Here is a 19,318-nt window from a genome sequence, read left to right on the forward strand (position 1 = left end):
AATAAATCCGTCATTAATCTTAATGTATACAGGCATTAATTTTGTACTTAAGTACACGACACTGAGAGACTAGATAACAGTTTAAATCAGCCATGTCTAATTACACATAAACACGGCTAGAAGACAAGCGAAAAGAGACAGTCTATACCCAGGAAAAATAATTAGGGCTGCAGGTAACTTGATGTCAAGGTGGACATGTGAACTGGAGAAAGTGGCAGCAAGTTGTAGAGTGACAATGAAAATAGACAGAACTTGCCAGACACAGGGGAGGGGAGAGAAAGAAAAACATCTCAGTTGACAGAGATTTAGCTACCGTAGAGGTCGACTAAACATGGAGAGAGAATAACATTTTCTTATGGTATCATGACAAAGTAGCTTAATAATAGGCAGCACCGTACACTCTTTTTTTTTATTTAGTAAGGGTGATTGACACAGTTGACCATGTACAACTCGCAGATACAAATCAAAGAGTGTAAATTTAGTGAATTTGTCCTCTGAATTTGTAGAAATTACCAAACATGTCTCACAAGGATCCATGTTGGGTCCCATTTTTTTTCCTATATAAATAATATGTCCTTAATCCTACATGATAGCATCATTTATTTCTATGCTGATGACATGGTTTTGCCGATTTTGTTAAGCTGGCGATTTAGAACATATAGTGTATGTATTACCGTTCAGAAGTCAGTTAACATGTTGAACACTTAAACTGATTAAACCAAATATTTTCAGAATTGTAAATAATCATATAAAATCATATTTACATCTCGGATTGTCACATATTTAACATGTATTATATCATACTGGATATATTTTGGCATTTGGCTTGATAAGTTGCTCAAGTTGAAAGGTCAACAAATGTAACACTTATTAATTATACAGAAACCAACTTTGTTTTTCTGCTTTCTATAATGATCTACCACCTTTTGATGCTGTTTATCATTATACTCTTGGTGTTACTCACCATGTCTTATACACAATGGCCTTCTTTGTGCGTAGAGGATAATAACATTGCTATTTTTTTAATATAAATCCAGTCGTCACAAGGTTCCTCCAGCCCTCACTTGTCTGATGTGTTGGAAAGTCATTTCCCACAATACTCAATCATCAGAATGACTCATATGTTATTAAAGTTCTATTGTAAAACTCTCAGCTACTTTTTCATCACCTTTTATTACCATTTGATGGCTTCTAATTTCTCTTGATTGTTCCTTTCACTGTTGTCAGTGTCTTTTTGCTGAAGTAGCAACTTTTAATCTCACAACCTGTTTTATCACTTTTTTGTGCTCTTATTTCTTCACTCATTGCTTCATTGTAACATGACACTATTAAAAATGAGGGATCATCCTGAGTGTGCTTTGCTGGATAAAAGTAATGTTACAGAATTGAGTTTTAAATTGTAAATGTGACTGGCTGATGCCATTCTTCTAAAGGTGTGTGTACTTCAGCAAACAGGTAGCATAACATCACTCTATTGATGTATATAAATATTTTCTCAGATTTTCTGCTTCTGCCTGACTTTTCCCAGTGACCTGGTTTCTTGTGTGCATGTTAAAATACCAATGCAAGATAAACCCGAAAAACTCATATTAAACCACTTAACAATCTAATTAAGCATAATTTGGGCACCATTTTGGACACTGTGTAGTCTATTACCTCAGCCGAAGTAATTGCATTTAATAGTCACAGTGGTGGATGCTCCACTTTCTGTTTGCCAGAGCGAGAGGGGTCAAGAGACCTTTATGGTGTGAAGGTTTGGGTTACGTTTGCAAAAGGACCCTCAAGCTCTTCTGCAAACAAGAGTTGGAGATCAAACATCAAAGCAAAGCTGGCCCCGGTGTGAAGGCAGGGGTGCTGTGATGGGTGGGGGGGGGTCACTGACAGGTCCTGAGGACAGATAACGGAGCAGGAAACCCTCCTACATCTCATCCCCCTGTGTTCCCTCTGAATCTCAAGATAACCCCGGTCCCTGGTCCTAAATCCTAACCTCTCTGACACTAGTGTTGCTGGACAACTATACCATCTGACCCCACTTAATCACATGCTGGACCTTTCCCTCGTGATAATCCTCCCAGTCAAGTGACAAAGGGTCAGCTGAGCAAGCTGAAAAGTAATTCAGGAACTAGTTTACGGAAAGGTTGGCGGTGAGCTTAGTCAAAGCTGCACAACGTTAAGTATGTTCTGAGGGACATTTGTACGCACAAGTGGGGCAGTAATCTGCACAGAATTATGAAGTGCCTGGCAAGCTCTTTTCTTTGTCTCCTCTGTTATGAAAGGCTTTAGCAGGAGAACCGAAGCCGGCTGTGGTCTTTTATTCTCCTGCTTTCCTCCTTCGGTGTTTTCACTGATTCTTCTTTTTTATGTTGCCTCTTAACTTCTTGTCTCTCTACCCCTCCACTAAAAAGATAACTTCATTTCTGCTTTTCTGTGTGCTTGTCTGTCTGTGTTTGGTAGACATTGGCGACTCTACTGATAAACATGGCCCCTGGTTTATTTAGAAGAAGAAGAAAAAAAAAAACATTGAGATTAACATAAGTTGTCAAGATTGCAGTCTTGAGTCGCTTGACCCTGGAAATTTCTTGGTATCCAGGCCACTTAAAGAACTGGAGACAACAAAGGATTTCTCCTTATGAGAGGGAGTTACTATTTAATGAGACACCAGCGCCCCTCACAGGAATGAAAAGCTACTACAGCTGACCCCCCAAAAATACAGAATCTTGCTGGAACAATGCCAGGTTTTGGCCAACCTGTCTTCTAGTGGATAAGAAGTTCACTGGAACTTTCTGTTATCTGCAAAAGACTGATGAGATAAGGAGAAGAGGCAAGAAAAATATGACGGAAAACATCTGTGGCTCTGAAAATGTAATTGCGAGTGTGTCATGAGAGAGTTAGGCCTTGTTTTGTTGCAGGCTACATGAAAAGAAAACAGTTTTCTTAGTTTTATTATATTTTAATGGTGTGATAAGTGTTGTAGACATATGAGAAAGTCAGTGAAATTATATTTAAAAAGGCCTGCCATATCTGAGAGAAACAGTATCCCAAGGGAGGACTGTTGGTTACAAATTTACTGTCCAATAGCACAGCGTGTGAAGTTTGATTGGCATATCCACTGGCCACTGGTCACCTTGTTGAGAGAATGTGAGAGAAAAGGAGGAAGGATAAGAAGATAGAAAGTAAAGTAAGAGAGCTGGAAAGCTAAGAGTGTAAAGCAGAGAGAGATATTAAAAACAGGGAAAGGTTATATACAGAAGAGGCTGCTGTAACTCAGCTAACAAGACACTGTCCTGATCCTCATCTATTTCTGTGGCCATGTCTGACTGTGAGGGGCTTCCTACGGGTAAGAGAAAACAGAGAGTTTGCATGTATGGAAATGTGCACATCTGTTTATGTGTGTGTGTGGGTGGGTGTTCATTCAAGGGATGCATGCCTGTAAATTGTTTAGATTGGTGCGGGTGTGTGTTTTCTGTCATTATGTGAGTGTTTGTGTATATATTTGAGGGAGGGGTGTTTCTGAGCCCATCCTGTTTTAGTCTGAGCCCTCCACTGGGACAACTCTCCCAGCAAGTACTCAGCTACAAAGGGGAGCCGGTTCAGTTTGGGCCCTTATATGGAAACGTGGAGTGAGTTCACTCTGGTTTTGTCAAAATAATACAGAATGACTTTGCAGATGTTTTAATCAGACGTATGTGGAAGATGAAAAAGAGGATAGAGATGGGGGGTCAGGTTGGATGGAGGGGGAGGGGGGGGGACATGCAACGTGAGCTACAGATGTTCTTAGCAAGTTCCCGTAAGAAAGATTTGTGGATATAACGTGTGACTTGGCTGTTGGGGATAAATGGTATAAAGATGTGTTGTGTGTACGTGCAGGTGTCTGCTTGTCTATGTGTGTGGCAGCGTGTGGGGCAGTCAAGCGTTAAGTGAAGGGTCATTTCCCCCAAGTGCAGCCAAGCTGAGAGGAGAGCTGAAGTGCTGCTACCGCCTGGCTGACACACCAACAAAAACAATCAGTTATAAATAGAAACCTTCCTCTTGTCTTGTTCTCTCAGTCACTCAGTCAGTCTCTCACTCACGTTTCATGTGGTGGCCCTTCCCTCTATCTCCTCTATCTCCCCTCAATGCCCTGTTATCTTCTGTTTTTCCTGTTTATCCTCTTTCTCATCCCCCTTTTGCCTCCCTCTCTGGTTCAGTCCATGCATGATTCCCTCTTCAATTTAATTCAAGATGACTCAGCGGTATGAGAACCGTTTGATGTTGCTCAAGCCCTGGCAACAACTGCCAAGATTGTGGTTATTACATTAGATGGGCAGCTGACCAGTCTCTGACCACACCTTCATTATCATATCATGTCAAAGCTTCATGCATTTAACAGGAAATTACATCAAAGTTAGTAAATTAAATCACTGATGCCAGAGCTTCTTTACCTTGCAGTTGATCCCTTTTTTGCATCCTCCTGTCCTGATTCACTCCATCAGCTGATAAAAATAAGCTTTTTGAACCCCAATATTACAAACAAATTTCCCTTTTGTACGTAATTTTGCACACAGTTTGAGAATATGTGTAGCCTATATTCTCTATCTGCTTATTGCAGCACTTTAATGAAAAAAAAATCATAGTTGAAGTTAATTAAAGGAAAAAACCGAGACAGGTCTGAATGCTTGACCCCTGCAGTGAGGGGATCTGGCATTTTGCCGTCATGGGGTCCACTTGTCCCCTCAGGGGGAAGGATCACTGCACATCAATACAAGTTGTTCTGAGTGATCAACTTTATCCTATGATGAAACATTTCTATCCTGATGGGAGTGGTCTCTTCCAGGAGGACAATGCCCCAATTCACAAGGCACAAGGTTACTGAATGGTTTGATTTGTATGACAAGGATGTAAATCATATGCTATGGCCTTCGCAGTCACCAGATCTCAATCCAATTGAACACCTACGGGAGATTTTGGGCAGACTTGTTAGTTAAATGAGGGAATATCTTTTTGAAGAATGCTGTTCATCGCTCCAAAAGAGTTCAGAGACTTGTAGAATCAATGCCAAGGTGCATTGAAGCTGTTCCGGTGGCATGTGGAGGCCCAATATCTACTAATACACAGTGATGTATTTTAGCAGTTCATGCTAGTAAATGGAAAAAGAAGAGCCTGATAGTGCAGACTCAGAGGAGCACCCCCTCTCCTGTCACAGAGGAGTTTCATTAAGTTGTAATTCTTAATGTTTTGTATAACATTTTAACCAAATGTTCCTTTATACAAATATTTGAAATACATGGAAACCTTGTAATGTCCCCTAGAATTTAATAATAAGTTCTGTAAGTGTACAGTGAACAGAGCAAAGATGCAGATGTAATGGTGGACCCACCAAGGATCTGTGGGACTGAAGAGGTTAACACTGTGTGTATGTTATAATTATCTAAAGCAAGCAGTACTTGTAGAAATGAACTGTTTAGAAAAAGAAGCCTTTAAGAGAGTCTGATACTGGGAATGACTTTTAGGCATTGCACAAAAAACTGCAGCATTTCAACAAATCTCCTGCAGGTGGCAGTATTAACATACTTTATGAATGATGGCACTGCTCATGGAGTCAGCACAGGGTTGTGCACATTGGGAAGTTAAATGGGGGGAAAAGAGAGTGGGAGTGGGAAACCAAAGGGGAGCGAGGAGGACAGGAGGTAAGGAAGGAAACAGGATGGAGTAGGGAGGATGAAGGAATGAAGAGCAAGGCAGTGTCTGTCTCCTAGGAGATCATGGTGAAAAATAAAATCAGCTGCTGCTGTGTGTCATGTAACTGAGACTCATGGGGGCATAAATGAGTGCTGACAAGTCTTCGTGTGACAGAAGAGAGTCATCAGCATCCAGTTGCCACCGCCTTCAATACAGATGCTGTATGCAGAGACTGTGTGTGTGTTTGTGTGTGTGTGTGTATGTGTGTGTGTGTGTGTGTGTGTGTGTGTACTAGAGTGAGTGATTTCTGAAATACAGATGAGAGATGAAGACTGCGTCACGGCTCGCTGACGTCAGCCCTCCATCTGTGCCCTGAATATGAGGACAAGTAGCTTTGCTGATGTTAAACCTATTCCTCATGTGAGCAAACTGGCTGAAAATGGGTCCTTTGTCACAAGAGTTTGAGCATAATCACCTGCAGTTTTGTGTGTGTGTGTGTGTGTGTGTGTGTGTGTGTGAGAGAGAGAGAGAGAGAGAGAGAGGGAAAGACAGTGCAGGGAGGAGCCTGACTGCCACAACATATGTATTGGAGCAAACTCTGCAGCAGACACCTGATTTCCTCAGCAGAGTTTATTTTAGGCGTTATCGATTGAAGGGTTTGAGCTCTGACTTTGAAAGACAGAGGGTGAGAGGAGAAACCGAGAAGTGCAGAGAGGAAGAGTCATTTGATGCAGAAAAAAAATGAATGAAAGAAACATGAAACAGAAAGAGAATTTATAATATAAAGCTGTGGGAGGTGGTGCATGAAAAGCAAGTGAAAGGTAGCACTGTGTGATAAAGGGGTATGCATTTTAAACTTAAGTCAGATCAGGTTTGTGTGTGCATTCACAGCATATATGTATACATATATGTGTGTGTGTGTGTAGGCTTGTACAGGGAGAGAAAGTGTGGAGCAGAGTTCTTGGTTGTTCAGGAAATGGGGGGAAGGGTGTACATGGATGTTTCAGCAGCCTGAGTCAGATTTGATTAATGTTGTCGTCGCTTGAGAGAACACACAGCCTTGCTTAGTCTGGGATACACTGTGTGTTTGTGTGTGTATGTGTGTGTGTCCATACAGTTACACACACCAGTGTTGATTTTCATGGTAGTGATGAGGTGGCTTTAGCTTGCCGTCCTTAAGATAAATGGATCATTTTCACATCAGTAGCGAGTTTGACGAATTACAGTGTCTCCCACTGACCTGTGAGTTGTTGTTTTCTGGTTTTAAATGGGCGTACACAGCAGCGGTCATATTAGTAGATTTCCATGGAGTGCAGTCCAGAATTACACCAATCTGGTTCTACTCCTGTGTCCGAGTTATGCCTCATTAACATATAGATTAGATGTAGAGAAGTCAGTGTACTTTCTCTGTCTTTCTATGGCATCATTAGTGTGCAGGCGAGGAGGTCAGGCAGGGAGGAAGGAGGTGGGAAGAGGTATTAAAGGTTGACACAGAAGCAATGAAGGCTCAAGTGATGCCTACAATAGGATTTGATATGGTGTCATGATGTTATGAATGTCATACATTAGTGCAGAATAATATAGCAGCTCCACTTAATTCTCAAAGTGTTTGTGTGCTACCTGGAAATCTAATCTCTCTCTATACATACAACATCCATTGCATCTCCTGGAGGAGGGACTCTTCTTCTTCTGCTGCTGCTAGCTGACACCGATTGATTATCACTTGACATTTACTGACATCATCAGTTCTTTATTTAGCACCATTTTCTCTGTAGTTAATAATATTCAGTTTGTTATTATCAGACCATTAGTTGAATTTTAAAGTTAAAGCTGGAGTGTAGGACTTTTACATATAAATGAATGTCTGTTACATTCAAGCCCTTTCCAAACGAGTTCACACAATGCTGATTAAGCCTATCACTGCCAGGTAAACCTCTCTGTATTTCACAGTATACAAAGTTTTTAAACCTGGTGTCTATGGCGACTTTCCCGCTCTGGCGCACTGGTAGTGGTGCGTTTTATGTCAACCAGCAATGATTGGGTTGCCAGAGCTGAAGGGTGCTCATAGAGCAAGTGCACCAGAGACTTCCTCCAGCCAGCTAACTTCTGGTTTACCGTGTTGCCAATTTAGCAACTTTGTTGCTGGATAAAGCAACCTTTCAGACCCGTTTAGCAACTTTTTTTCAAAAAAGTGGCTAACAACATATCTAGCTATCTATTTTTTGACAAGCCATAACTTCTCTTCTCTTCAACCAATCATCAGCCAGTGTGGTGAAAAACTGCCTTTCCATGATCAAACAAATGTGCCAGTGAGAGTGCAAAATTGACATTATGCCAATAAAAGACAGTTCCCAGGGAGTTAGCAAGAAGGCTAATCTGTGATATAGCAATTTGGTTTTCTGTGTAAAATGGTTAAAGGCCGCCAGGTCCATTTTTAGTGTGAGAAAAAGGTGGAAGATGCTGAGACAGTAATTTCTAAGATAAGTCACACTTGTATTATCACCAAAGCGTCAAGGTCACTTATGAACTCAGAAATAATGAACAGATGGTTGAATATAGTTAAAAAATGAGGTGGAGTCTAGAAACTAAGCTCCACAATAGGAGGGGTTATGAAAAGTATATAATATGAGGTTTCATGATTTTGCATTAGGTTTTTCTTTATCCTGAGATAGAGGCCTTGGTTTGCTCTGTATCTCTTTATGCACAGTAAACCTATTCACATTGAACTCTAACAGCTTCCAGTGGGGTTTTTTTTAGTTTTTCTCTTATAAGTTTTGAGTTTAATACTAAGTTGTGGGTCACCTGAAGATTTATTGGCCCATTTGAAGGTTTTTCCAGGACACACATGAATGAGCTGTGAACGTGCCCCAATGATCAATGATCAATCCTAATTGTTTTTATTCTGAATGATTTAACTTTACTATCTAAGTTTGATTTTGTTTTGTCAAAACAGAGAAATCAATAGTGAATTTATTCCAGTGCATGATCATTTCTCGATTCATGATACTTCATTTACAGAGTCAATACAACAGCCTGCATAAAACAGTTTTCTATTATTAGAGGTAAATGAACATTGAGGAGCTGCTTGAAAAAAATAGCAAATGATATAGCTAGTTACAGTCAGTTTAGTTTAATTCAACTTAATCTTCTTTAAATGTTTTAAAATATTGTATGTAATTACATCATGAAGTCATAGATATGCAAATTAGCAGTTGGCAACACTGCCAGTTCAGTCCTCTGCTAACTTGACTATTTAACTATTTACTCTCACTGCCAGAAGGGGGAGACAAAAATTCCACTATGCAGGTTTAAAGCGCATTTTGGGAAATACGCCTATTTGCTTTCTAGCACAAACATAGATGAGAAGATCAATATCACTCTTATATTTGTATGTTAAATATCTCCTGGGTCCAGCTTCACACCAATTAAAGCAGCATCATGCTATAATGACAGCTTGTGACAGTTAATGTTGGGAATCAACACTGGACAAGTTAATGATGCTAAGTCAAAATTCACAAATGAGATAGTAACAGGTGTAATTTATGTCATACAACAAATAATGAATTTGTGTCACATAATACTAAGCTGAGTATTAACATTAGAAAACCCAGTTGTTATCAATTAACCTACATGATAGAGATAAACAGTATATTATAATAAACAGATAGTGGTTTCATGATCTATAATGCATCAGTGCTGTTCGACTTGTGAGTGACAGAGTTGTATATTGCACCACACAGTGCAGAGGAGCCAGAGTAGGACATGTAACTCTGCTCCATAGCCTCAGGATTAGGAGCTATTTACAGCCCAAAAGCAGATTCTCCTCATCCACACTCACATGCCTTCTCCATCTCTCTCCTGCTCTAAAAGGTCTGTCTTGAGACGGCATCCATAGAGACTTAACAGGGGAATATGACCTCTTTCCTTTAGGCCTAAGCCACCAAACACTTTTAATATCATTCAGTTTGAATCCCATAAGACATTTTGTTTCAGGCACCATATCAGGGCCTGTATTTAGTATTTATTTTAAGGGCTTGCGTGCTGATCAAGCATTCCTTTTTACCGATACAGTGCTGAAAAGACAAACTGATCTGCTGACATTTAAAATCTTTAAAATGCGTTATCATTAAATTAGCAGCACAGTAAGGCTTGCAAAATACATGGTCATTACTCCCTCTTTCTGTAAAATTCTTAAATATGGGTAAATGTAGGCCTTTGTAGTCTGGCAGTGGATTTCTACATACATAATGCTATTAGAGACCATGACCAAAAGACTGCACTAAAAACACAAGTGGTGACCCAGTTTTCCTGAATCATAATATTCAACTCTCATTGTTTGTCATTGCTGCTGCTTGTGTGGTAGTTTGCTGCAGTGTGTTGCTGCCATTTGCGCATGGAGCTTGTGCTTGTGTCTATGCACTGTATAATCTTTAATTTTTTGGGGTATTTCAGATGAAATATTCATTTTTAGAAGGAGAGTTTGGTGCAACAGATGGCACAATAAAGTATTGATACATGTTTTCATATAATTTGATATTCTACATTTTTAGCTTTGCCTGTGATGTGGCTCTAATGTTGGTCAGTCCTCCAACTTGGCCCAAACTGAAGTATCTCAACTGTCGGATGAATTGCCATGAAATTTGGTGCGTAAATCCCAGAGGATGAATTCTATAATGACTTTGGTGATGCTCTGACTTTTCCTCCAGCAGCACCAGTAGGTCAAAGTTTTTAATTTGCCATTATGACCTGCAACCATTCTCATTAGCCTCAGCTGTACTGTGTGTTTAGTGTTGATTAGCTAATGTTGGCATGCTAACACACTAAACTAAGATGGTGAACATGGTAAATATTATACATCAGTATGTTAGTATTTCATTGTGAGCCTGTTAGCATGCTGACATTAGCATTTAGCTCAGGTGAAGCGTCACAAAGCTGCTAATGTTGACTCTTGTACAGTCTGTAAAATGCACCAGTGTTATTAGAACTAAAAATGTGTGCATTGTGATTGTGAGCATTAAGTTAGCATTTAGCTCAAAGCTAAGTTCAGCCTGATAAAACCACTAGCGTGACTGTAATTCTTAGTCGTGCTTAGCCTCTTTTAGTGAAATATGTCAGGCAAGATGATAAACAATATACGGGGACAGATCGTGTTTTGGGTTTGAATGCAGCATCTATGCTGCCATGTGTGATGCAGCACCTTCTGGTTTCTCTGAAGCCGAGCTCGGGAGAAAAAGTAGGTCACAGTTTCTCCATTTTCTCACATTTATAGTGACAAACATTTTCAAAATGGCACTTCTTTATGGATTTGGTTGTTCTGCTAGGTACACGATTTGTCTCTCTTTGACACAGGTGACAGAGGTTGTGTTGCCAGTTTCCTAAATAATGTTGGACCATCTATATATTCAGTCTCTTTACTTTCAATTACTTCCAGTTCTTTAAGCTAATAATGTCTGACGTGAAGGAGCCCTGGTTCATAATTCATGTGTCATAAAATGAGTTTTAATCTGGATTTGACGACTGCTCTGATAAGCATCTATTAGAAATGACAGGTTATTTTCCCCAGCACATGGGAAATGATGTATTTTCAACAGTCACTCAGCTGATTTACTCCCCACTCACATTCAATCTATCTCTCTGTGTGTCTATCTCTGCTCTCCTGTCCGGACAGTTAATAAAAAGGCTGAACCTGTCAGTCATGGACAGTATTACATCCTCTGCCACTGGCCTTTCCTCACCATATAGGTGCACAAGTAGCACAGTTACTGTTAAGAGGTGTCGCACCATCACACCTTGAGGATTGATCTAGGTTGTATCAACCAATAAAGATTAAGTTAAGATATGAAAAGATCAAACTTTTATGTTCCTAGTGGGGAAATATGGGCGTGTTACTATCAAGAAAAAAAATACCTACCATATATTTAAATAGTCATTCAACTAAGAGACAGCTACAGTCATGCTAGCAGCTCTGTGAGGCTTAGAAACGGAGGTGCTTTTGCTAAATGCTAATATGCTCACAGTGACACTGCTAATATGCTAATGCAGCAGGTATAATGTTTATTATTTTCACTATCTTAGTTAGCATAGTTATCACTAAACACAACTAATGCAGATGTGAATGTCATTAGTGTTGCAGGTATTAGGTCATAATTTCACATAAATTCACTGCAACCTAAGGGAAACATTATTGTGTGCACCAAATTTCATGGCAATAATTCTAGTAATTGTCAAGACATTTCAGGCAAAACCATAAATGTCAACCCCATGATGACGCTACAGTAGATGAAAAAACGAGAGGTCAACAAAGTCAGTAGGATTCATCCTTTTGGACCATTAACGTCTCAATTTCATGGCAATCCATGTGATAGTTTTTGAGGTATTTCAGTCTGGACAGAAGTGGTGGAACAACTAACTCATAGATGGATATTGCAATCCTCTGAACTATATATACCACAAGTGTGGCTTAAAAAAATTATTATTTCAGGTTACAAAAAATGAATACCAGCCCTGCAGTCTGTCACTGTTAGTTGCTACACTGAATGTGTTGGTATAATGGCTAGATATTTGAACTCATAAACCTCATGTGAATGTTATCACTAGTTAGTAAATGAATAGCAGTTGTTTCACAGTGAGGATATTCTGCTCACTGTTTCCTCTTGGCTCATTTTCTTCACCTTGGCACAGGCTCATATTGGGTGACCTTTACTACCTGCTGCTACATTTACATTTTACGTTTTACACATTCCCCTCTCATTTTTCAAATCACTTCAGTAAAAAAATAAATCATCCCAGTGTTATGTTTGACATGGGCTTTTATGAATTCTAATATTTTGTTATTTCAAATTATTCATTTTTTAAAAATCTTATTTCCTTATATCTTGCCTGTAAAGGACTGTAATTGACTGTAACTGATTGTAATATTGAACCAGTTGAAGCATATCTCAACTTATTGTTGTATGTACACTGGCATGTACAATACTTAAGTAGTAATGCAGTAACGCTGAGCCCAAGAAAAAAAATCCCTGAGGGGACAATAACATATATTTTATCTATATCTCAACACAGCAGTCCAAAAACATTGTCATGTATGTGTATACAGTATTTAGCTGACAAGTAAATCTATTTAAAAAAACATAGGCAACCTGGTCATGCATGTGTCCTAAGGCTTTATCTAAATTCTGTGTTTATATGAATCATTAAGACCCCAGGTTGGATTAATTCATGGTGTAAAGCACAAAGCAGCCCAATAACCAGGACAGACACACAGATGGTGGCTGAATCGTACAGAGGATTGACCTTGTTTCCTCTTCAGCTCTGGATTTGATTGTGAATAATCCTGGCCCACTGACAGACTGACTGATCATCTGTGGATAAAATGATTGTCAGCAGTTTCTTTCCTTTCTTTGGAAAGAAAAGAAAACACGTTCAGTTTGATTATGACCTTCAAGTGCCTCCTGAGAGCCAAAGCTGTAAAAACAGTCAGCAGGGCAGGTGAGAAAGCAACAGGGACCTACAGGCCTAACGCCAAGCCTTGTTAAAGTGCTCTTGTGCAAGACACTGAACTCCTGCCAGTTATATTATGGTATGATAGCTGGATGTGACTCACACAACTGACTTTTTAACTGAGTGAATTTTTGCTTCTGCATGATAAAATAGTCAAACCAAGTGGTAACTACCACAGCCTGAGGCTGAAGCCAGTGCATTGCAGATTAGTGCTGGCATAAAACGAATGAATGAATCCAAAGTGCAGATTCATTCAGCCCCGTTCACACCTGGCATTAAAATGCGTCTTGGGTGATCCTATCAAAAATGGACAGCTCTAAGTACAGTTGTGAATGCACCCAAGATGCACTGATGACACATTGAGATCTGATTGCTTAGACTACATTCGGAGGTGGTCTGGGCCACATTCTTTTAGTAGTGTGTACACGAAGGTGTCCTGGGCCACATTGAAAGACCGTCTTCAACTGACGTCCTCTGCATAAGCGGAAGTACGTTCTCATTTGTGCACCAACTTCATCATATTAACGTGTGAAACAACAAGAAGAAGCCATAACAACAGGCAAAATAGATTCTCGTGGATGAGATACACACGACATACACGCTCTGATTTCCATTTGGGACGAGGAGTTTTGTTTGCATTAAAGTGCAACGCCACCAATGGTCGCTAGATGCTGGCTCTCATTCAGAAAGTGCCAACTTCTCTCTAGAAATACAAAGTCAATAATGTTTTTCAATGAATCATTATATGTATCTATGTCCATCTTTACATACACTCTATGAGTCAAACCCAAGGCACCGTGTTTGATAGCTGTGTCATTACACCAAATGAAAATATTGTGGATTGGGCTTCATTTTATACACTTTTACACTAAATTCAGCTTTGACGCACTACAAATTCTTTAAAATTGAGCCAGTGGTAGAGTTTAAGAGATTGAAGTAAATATGTAAAAAGTAGCTTTCCCTGTTTGCACATTTGACTGGGGCTCACAGATTGTCTGTTTTTGGGACGGGCACTTACAGTATTTGTTAGTAACAGTGGGACATCCTCACACTCTCCAGCACCATCCTGTTTATTTTATAAGTGTGTGCACCCTCTGGATTCACTGATGGGCAGTGGAGACGGGGGAACAATGGGGGGTGAGGCAGGGTGGAGCAGCGGCGGTTCCACCACCTGCCACCCACTGTGTTGTAGGTGGGGTTTAGGGACCCATGGGGTGGTGGCTAGAGGGGTTGGGGGTGTTAGGGGGAGGGTGGTTGGCGGGAATACACTCCAGTTTAAGCTGCCTCTTCCCACGTGAGCATATGCACAGAGAGACAGACACTTACAAAAACCAGACCTGCCCCTAATCTAGATCCCAAATCTGCCCCAGAATGAGATTTACAATAATCTGAACCCCCTTCAGACAAAACACCAGCATGACTCACAGTCTTTGCAGCAAAACACAATAGATGTTTACAGTTTGAGCTGCTTGCATGGAATTTCTTTTTGTGTCCGAATCAAAACACTGGAATTAGCTGCATTTTAGTGGTTAAAAACAGATTTCATGTTACCTAAAAAAATGCAAATTACTTTTTCCACATTCTGTATTTGTCAATAAGAATTTTAAATGTAAATCCAGAAAAATAGAAATGTGTACAAATGGTGTAAAGGTCATGTTTTGACATTGTAATATCCTTGTGATTTCACAAAACAGCTATTGCACTGTGCAAACGCAACATGCGTCACAAAGAGCACCTTGTTTTCTCCCATAATCCTGCCCCGTCGCAGAGCTCGATAGATCTGTTGGTGGCTTGATGTTATTGTGTAATAAGTGAAGCGGAGTGCAGTGTTTTCCTGGGGGAGAGGAGGGAGAGACCAAAAACACGGGCTCTGAGGTCAACAACAAAAAGGCCTTGAACCATAAACTAATCAAGGCTTCACTCATCTGCTGTTAAAAGGTGCTTCACTGCATCCCTTTCATCCTCTTGTTAAAGGTCAAATCTAGCCGGGGACACCTTTGAACCAGAAAAGATTTGAGATATCATGACAGATACCTGCATGGAAAGAGCTTCATATTATATCACATCAGCTTGGCTACTATAAAAACATTGAATGAAACAAATATATGCTTAGAAGCTCTCTCTGCTTCTTTAGAGCAACTCCCCCTTTGTGTAATTTTGTCTTGTGATCTCAGAAGAAAGGGGGGAGTGTTTCCGACGTGAATATAGGCCACAGACACTGTCTTCTTTGGGCATATTATTTTTTCCTACAAGCTTGAACTATAAATAATGCAAAGAGGCCCCCCCCCTCACATGCACATACACACCCCCGCTCTGAATTAAAAAGATCTTTTTTTTTCTATAGGGTTTCCCCTCTTTCTCTCACTGAACTCCCTCCCTGCTCACTTTTTAATTTGCTCCTTCTCTCTACACCCCGCACCCTCCTCAAGTTCTCTCTCTCTTTCAGTTCTGTCCCCTCCCCCCTCCATCCCATTTATTTCTCTCTTTCCTCTCAACCCCCTTTCATTCTTTTCTCTCCCTCTTGTCCTTGTTTTAAGGATCCCTTCGTCTCTGAGCAGTCTGCAGCGGGGCAGATAAGACAGACAGAGGACAGAATGATAATCGTGTTTAGCCACAGCAGCGATCCTCTGGCAGTGTTCAGCTCCCATGTTTGGTGGCGGCTGCAGAGGGCGATGTGACGTCGGTTTGTTGTGGTGTCCCCATGTGACTCCATACCACTACAGTATGTGTGACTCCATGTCTGTGTTGGTGTGTGTGAAACTGCTCCTTGTAGACCAATAGCTCCTCTGTCATTTTGATAACTATTGGTTTGGTTTTCTTCATTTCTCTGCATTTTGGTGATTCCTCTCCCCTCCTCCCTCATCTATTTACTGTATCTCTACGCTCCTCTACTCTCCTTTCCTCTCCTACACTACTTTGACCTCTCCTCTTTTCTCCTTTCCTCTCCTCCTCTGTCCTCTCCTCCTCTCCCAAATCTTGTCCTCCCCTCTCCTCTTTTCTCCTTTCCATTCCTTTCCTCTTCTCTTCTCCTCTATCCTCCTTTTTCCTCTACTCTTTCCTTTCCTCTCCTCTCTTCTCTCATCTCCTACTCTATCCTCCCTTCTCCTCTCCTCTTTTCTCCTTTCCTCTCCTCCTCTCCCCAACCTTGTCCTCCCCTTTCCTCTTTTCTCCTCTCCGTTCCTTTCCTCTTCTCTTGTCCTCTATCCTCCTTTTTCCTCTCCCCTCTTCTCTCCTCCCCTCCTGTATCGTCCTTTCTCCTCTCCTCTTTTCTCCTTTCCTCTCCTCCTCTGTCCTCTCCTCCTCTCCCCAACCTTGTCCTCACCTCCCCTCTTTTCTCCTTTCCTTTCCTTTCTTCTCTCATCTTTAGTCCTCTCCTCCTCTTTCCTCTTGTCTCACTACCTTGTCCTCTCTTCTCTTCACTTCTGTCTTCTCCTCTCCTCTCCTCTTTTCACCTCCCCTTTCCTTTCATCTCCTCTCCTCTCCTGCATTCTCCTCTTCTTCTGTCTTCACTGCTCCTCTCTTCTCCTTTCCTCTTCTCTTCTCTCCTCCCCTCCTCTATCCTCCTTTCTCCTCTCCTCTCCCATCAAGCAGAGGAGGAGGATCTATCCAACAGGCCCAGCCCCCTGCGCTCTGACTCGTCCACACTGTGTGACAGGGGAAGGCTGGGCTGTCCCAAGCATTATCTAAACACTCTCTCACACACACACAGGCTCTGACACACACACACACACATATAGAGACACACACACACAGTAACTGCCTGTGCCAGAGTCCGCCTGCATGCACGCTCAGCTCAAGCCCTCTTAAAGCTGTTTTTCTGCTGGAGATCAGTGAGAGCTAACGACACACAGCTGCCTCTGCTGAAGACAGAAGAAGGACAAGAGGAGGGGAAAAGAGGAGGAGGAGAAGGGAGGAGAGGACAAGCACAGAGGAAAACAAAACCACCAGCAGCCTCTCTTAACTTCTGTCTCTGTGTCTCCGGCGGTCCAACGCAGTCATTCTTCAGCGGGGAGTGTTTGCTGCTGTAGTTTAGGAGTTGTTTTTTTTTTTTTTTTGTGAGAGGGGGTGGAAAAAAAAGAAGAAGAGAGAAGAGAGGTTGGAGTTCACATGACATAATCGGAGTGAATGGGTTGCCATGGTGACTCACCCAGGGAGCCTGACCCGTGCAGAGTGAATGGAGGGAGCGCCTTGGACACCAAGTGAACGATAAACTAACGGAGGGGAGTCACCAGAGAGAAAGAGAGAGAGAGAGAGAGAGAGGGAGAGAGAGAGAGAGAAAGAGAGGAGAGCAAAGGAGTGGTGGATAACAGAGGGAGCAGAGGAGCAGAGCACCGAGGGCTGAGAATGGAGGACGGGTTTTCCAGCTACAGCAGCTTGTATGACACCTCATCACTGCTACAGTTCTGCAACGGTAAAACTAACTAATCCTCTCCTCACTCTTTCCTTCTCTCCCATCCTGCCCTTCCCTCAGCTGCATGTCGTTTCTCTGGACTTGACATGTCACCAGCTGACTGGCTAAACTTGACACCAAGTGTGTGTGTATGTGTGTGTGTGTGTAACAGACATGAGCTATTTTAGCTGCAGCTCTTATGGGCTTTGGCAAAAAAAGGGAGTTCAGTCTTTATGCTCTTGTGTAAAATGTCTCTCACTGTTAAAAGCTATCAGCTCTTTACATTAACCAAAAGATGTAGAAGAGATTTAGCACGAGGAAGCATTTGATTTTGAATATTTAAGGGTTTTTTTGGACTGTGAATCATGCAAAGCTACTCTAGTGGAAAGAACATAATAGGTCCCCTTTAAATATTAACTTCAGAGGACATTTACAGAATAATGTCAAAAGTCTCTGTGAGCCAGCAGATACCAAGAGAGCTAATAAACAAAGAGAGAGGATGAGGAACAGTCTGTCCTGATTACTCTGGTTCATGTCTGATATGATGAAGGGGTATGTTATGCATATATTTCTCCCCTGTCGGCTGATTACGGATCTGTTTGCTGAATGAATGACGGAACAGAACACTATTGCTCATGATTTTCTCGCCATCCTAATGTAATTTATTTGCTGGCAGAGGGAGAAACCATACTTCAGGCTGCTAATGTTATGGGTGGGAGAGGAGTGACTCAGGGAAGAGAGAAAGCAGCATGACACATCAGTATGACATCAGTTTAGGATTTATTGCCAAGAAGCTGAATTTAGAAATTTATCACATGCTGTTTAGAGTATCACTAAACTATGCTCATAATGGTCCCATATTTAATTCCAGTTCAACATGTCGTAAGGATGTATCATTCAAATGATGTATTGTTTTTGAGTGATGCTCTACAGTTTGTTGCCCAGTTGGGTGATGCCATCACTGCCGGCATACTGAAAAACTGAGCCCCCTGCACAAAGGGGATTATCCCCAACACAATAACCAGTGTCTCTAACAGAGATTACTACTGTAGCAGAGGAACTTAAAAACAGGCTTTCCGTTAAATGAAGATACAAATTTTATGTTTATCATTTACAGGGTGAAACCCCCCAAAAAATCGTCACTCGCCCCCCTCAATGAGATATCACCATTGTGTACATCTATGATTTTTTACAGTGATAGCGGTGCTGGTTAGTGAGTGTAAGCTATCATTGTTGAACCACAGAGGAACGTAATTGGCATTGGTGGATAATGAAAAAATCAATAATATTTACTACACTGTCTAAGCAGTAGCAGTGGAGGGATGAGGGGATAGTAGTGTCTATCAGAGCAAATCATGAATGTGGAATTACAAAGAGGTACCTCCTGCCATAGATACATTTCATGAATCACTGATGAGATGAATCCAGTTAAAAGCTTTCATTCTGTATAGATTTCACTCATTAAATTTATAGCAATCATAAAAGAGGCAAAGAGGCAGGATGAAAATAAAGTGCTGCATTAGAGCAAGAATTTAAAGGTTTGTGAAAGTTGTAAATTGTACAAAATTAACCAAGGTTGACTAAAGATATCTCTCTCTATACTGTTATAAAGAGACATAACAGACGACTGTTCTCCTGTACCTGAACAGCTTCTCTTGGTACATCAAGGCTATAAATTACTAATTAAAATGGCACAGTGGCAAAGTTTAAGGTCATGAGTGACAAGGAAACTGGAATATCTAACAAAGGTGAGGCATCAGATTGAATCCA

General features: G+C 41.0%; 1 protein-coding gene across 6 annotated transcripts in view; it reads left to right on the plus strand.

Moving 5' to 3' along the window:
- The first annotated feature begins 3,166 nt into the window (after positions 1–3,166).
- eml1 (EMAP like 1) overlaps positions 3,167–19,318 on the plus strand; it is a 54,192-nt gene continuing 38,040 nt past the window's right edge. For 4 of the 6 annotated variants that reach the window (XM_042388381.1, XM_042388375.1, XM_042388376.1 and 1 more), the window contains exon 1: positions 16,702–17,569. In XM_042388381.1, the coding sequence (XP_042244315.1) occupies positions 17,503–17,569 (67 nt within the window). In that variant the 5' untranslated portion in view covers positions 16,702–17,502. Of the gene's footprint in view, positions 3,338–5,647; positions 5,667–16,701; positions 17,570–19,318 lie in introns of those variants that run through there. The other 2 variants (XM_042388378.1, XM_042388379.1) reach the window with 2 other exon arrangements.

Source organism: Thunnus maccoyii, chromosome 16, assembly GCF_910596095.1.
Source record: "Thunnus maccoyii chromosome 16, fThuMac1.1, whole genome shotgun sequence".
NCBI lineage: Eukaryota > Metazoa > Chordata > Actinopteri > Scombriformes > Scombridae > Thunnus > Thunnus maccoyii.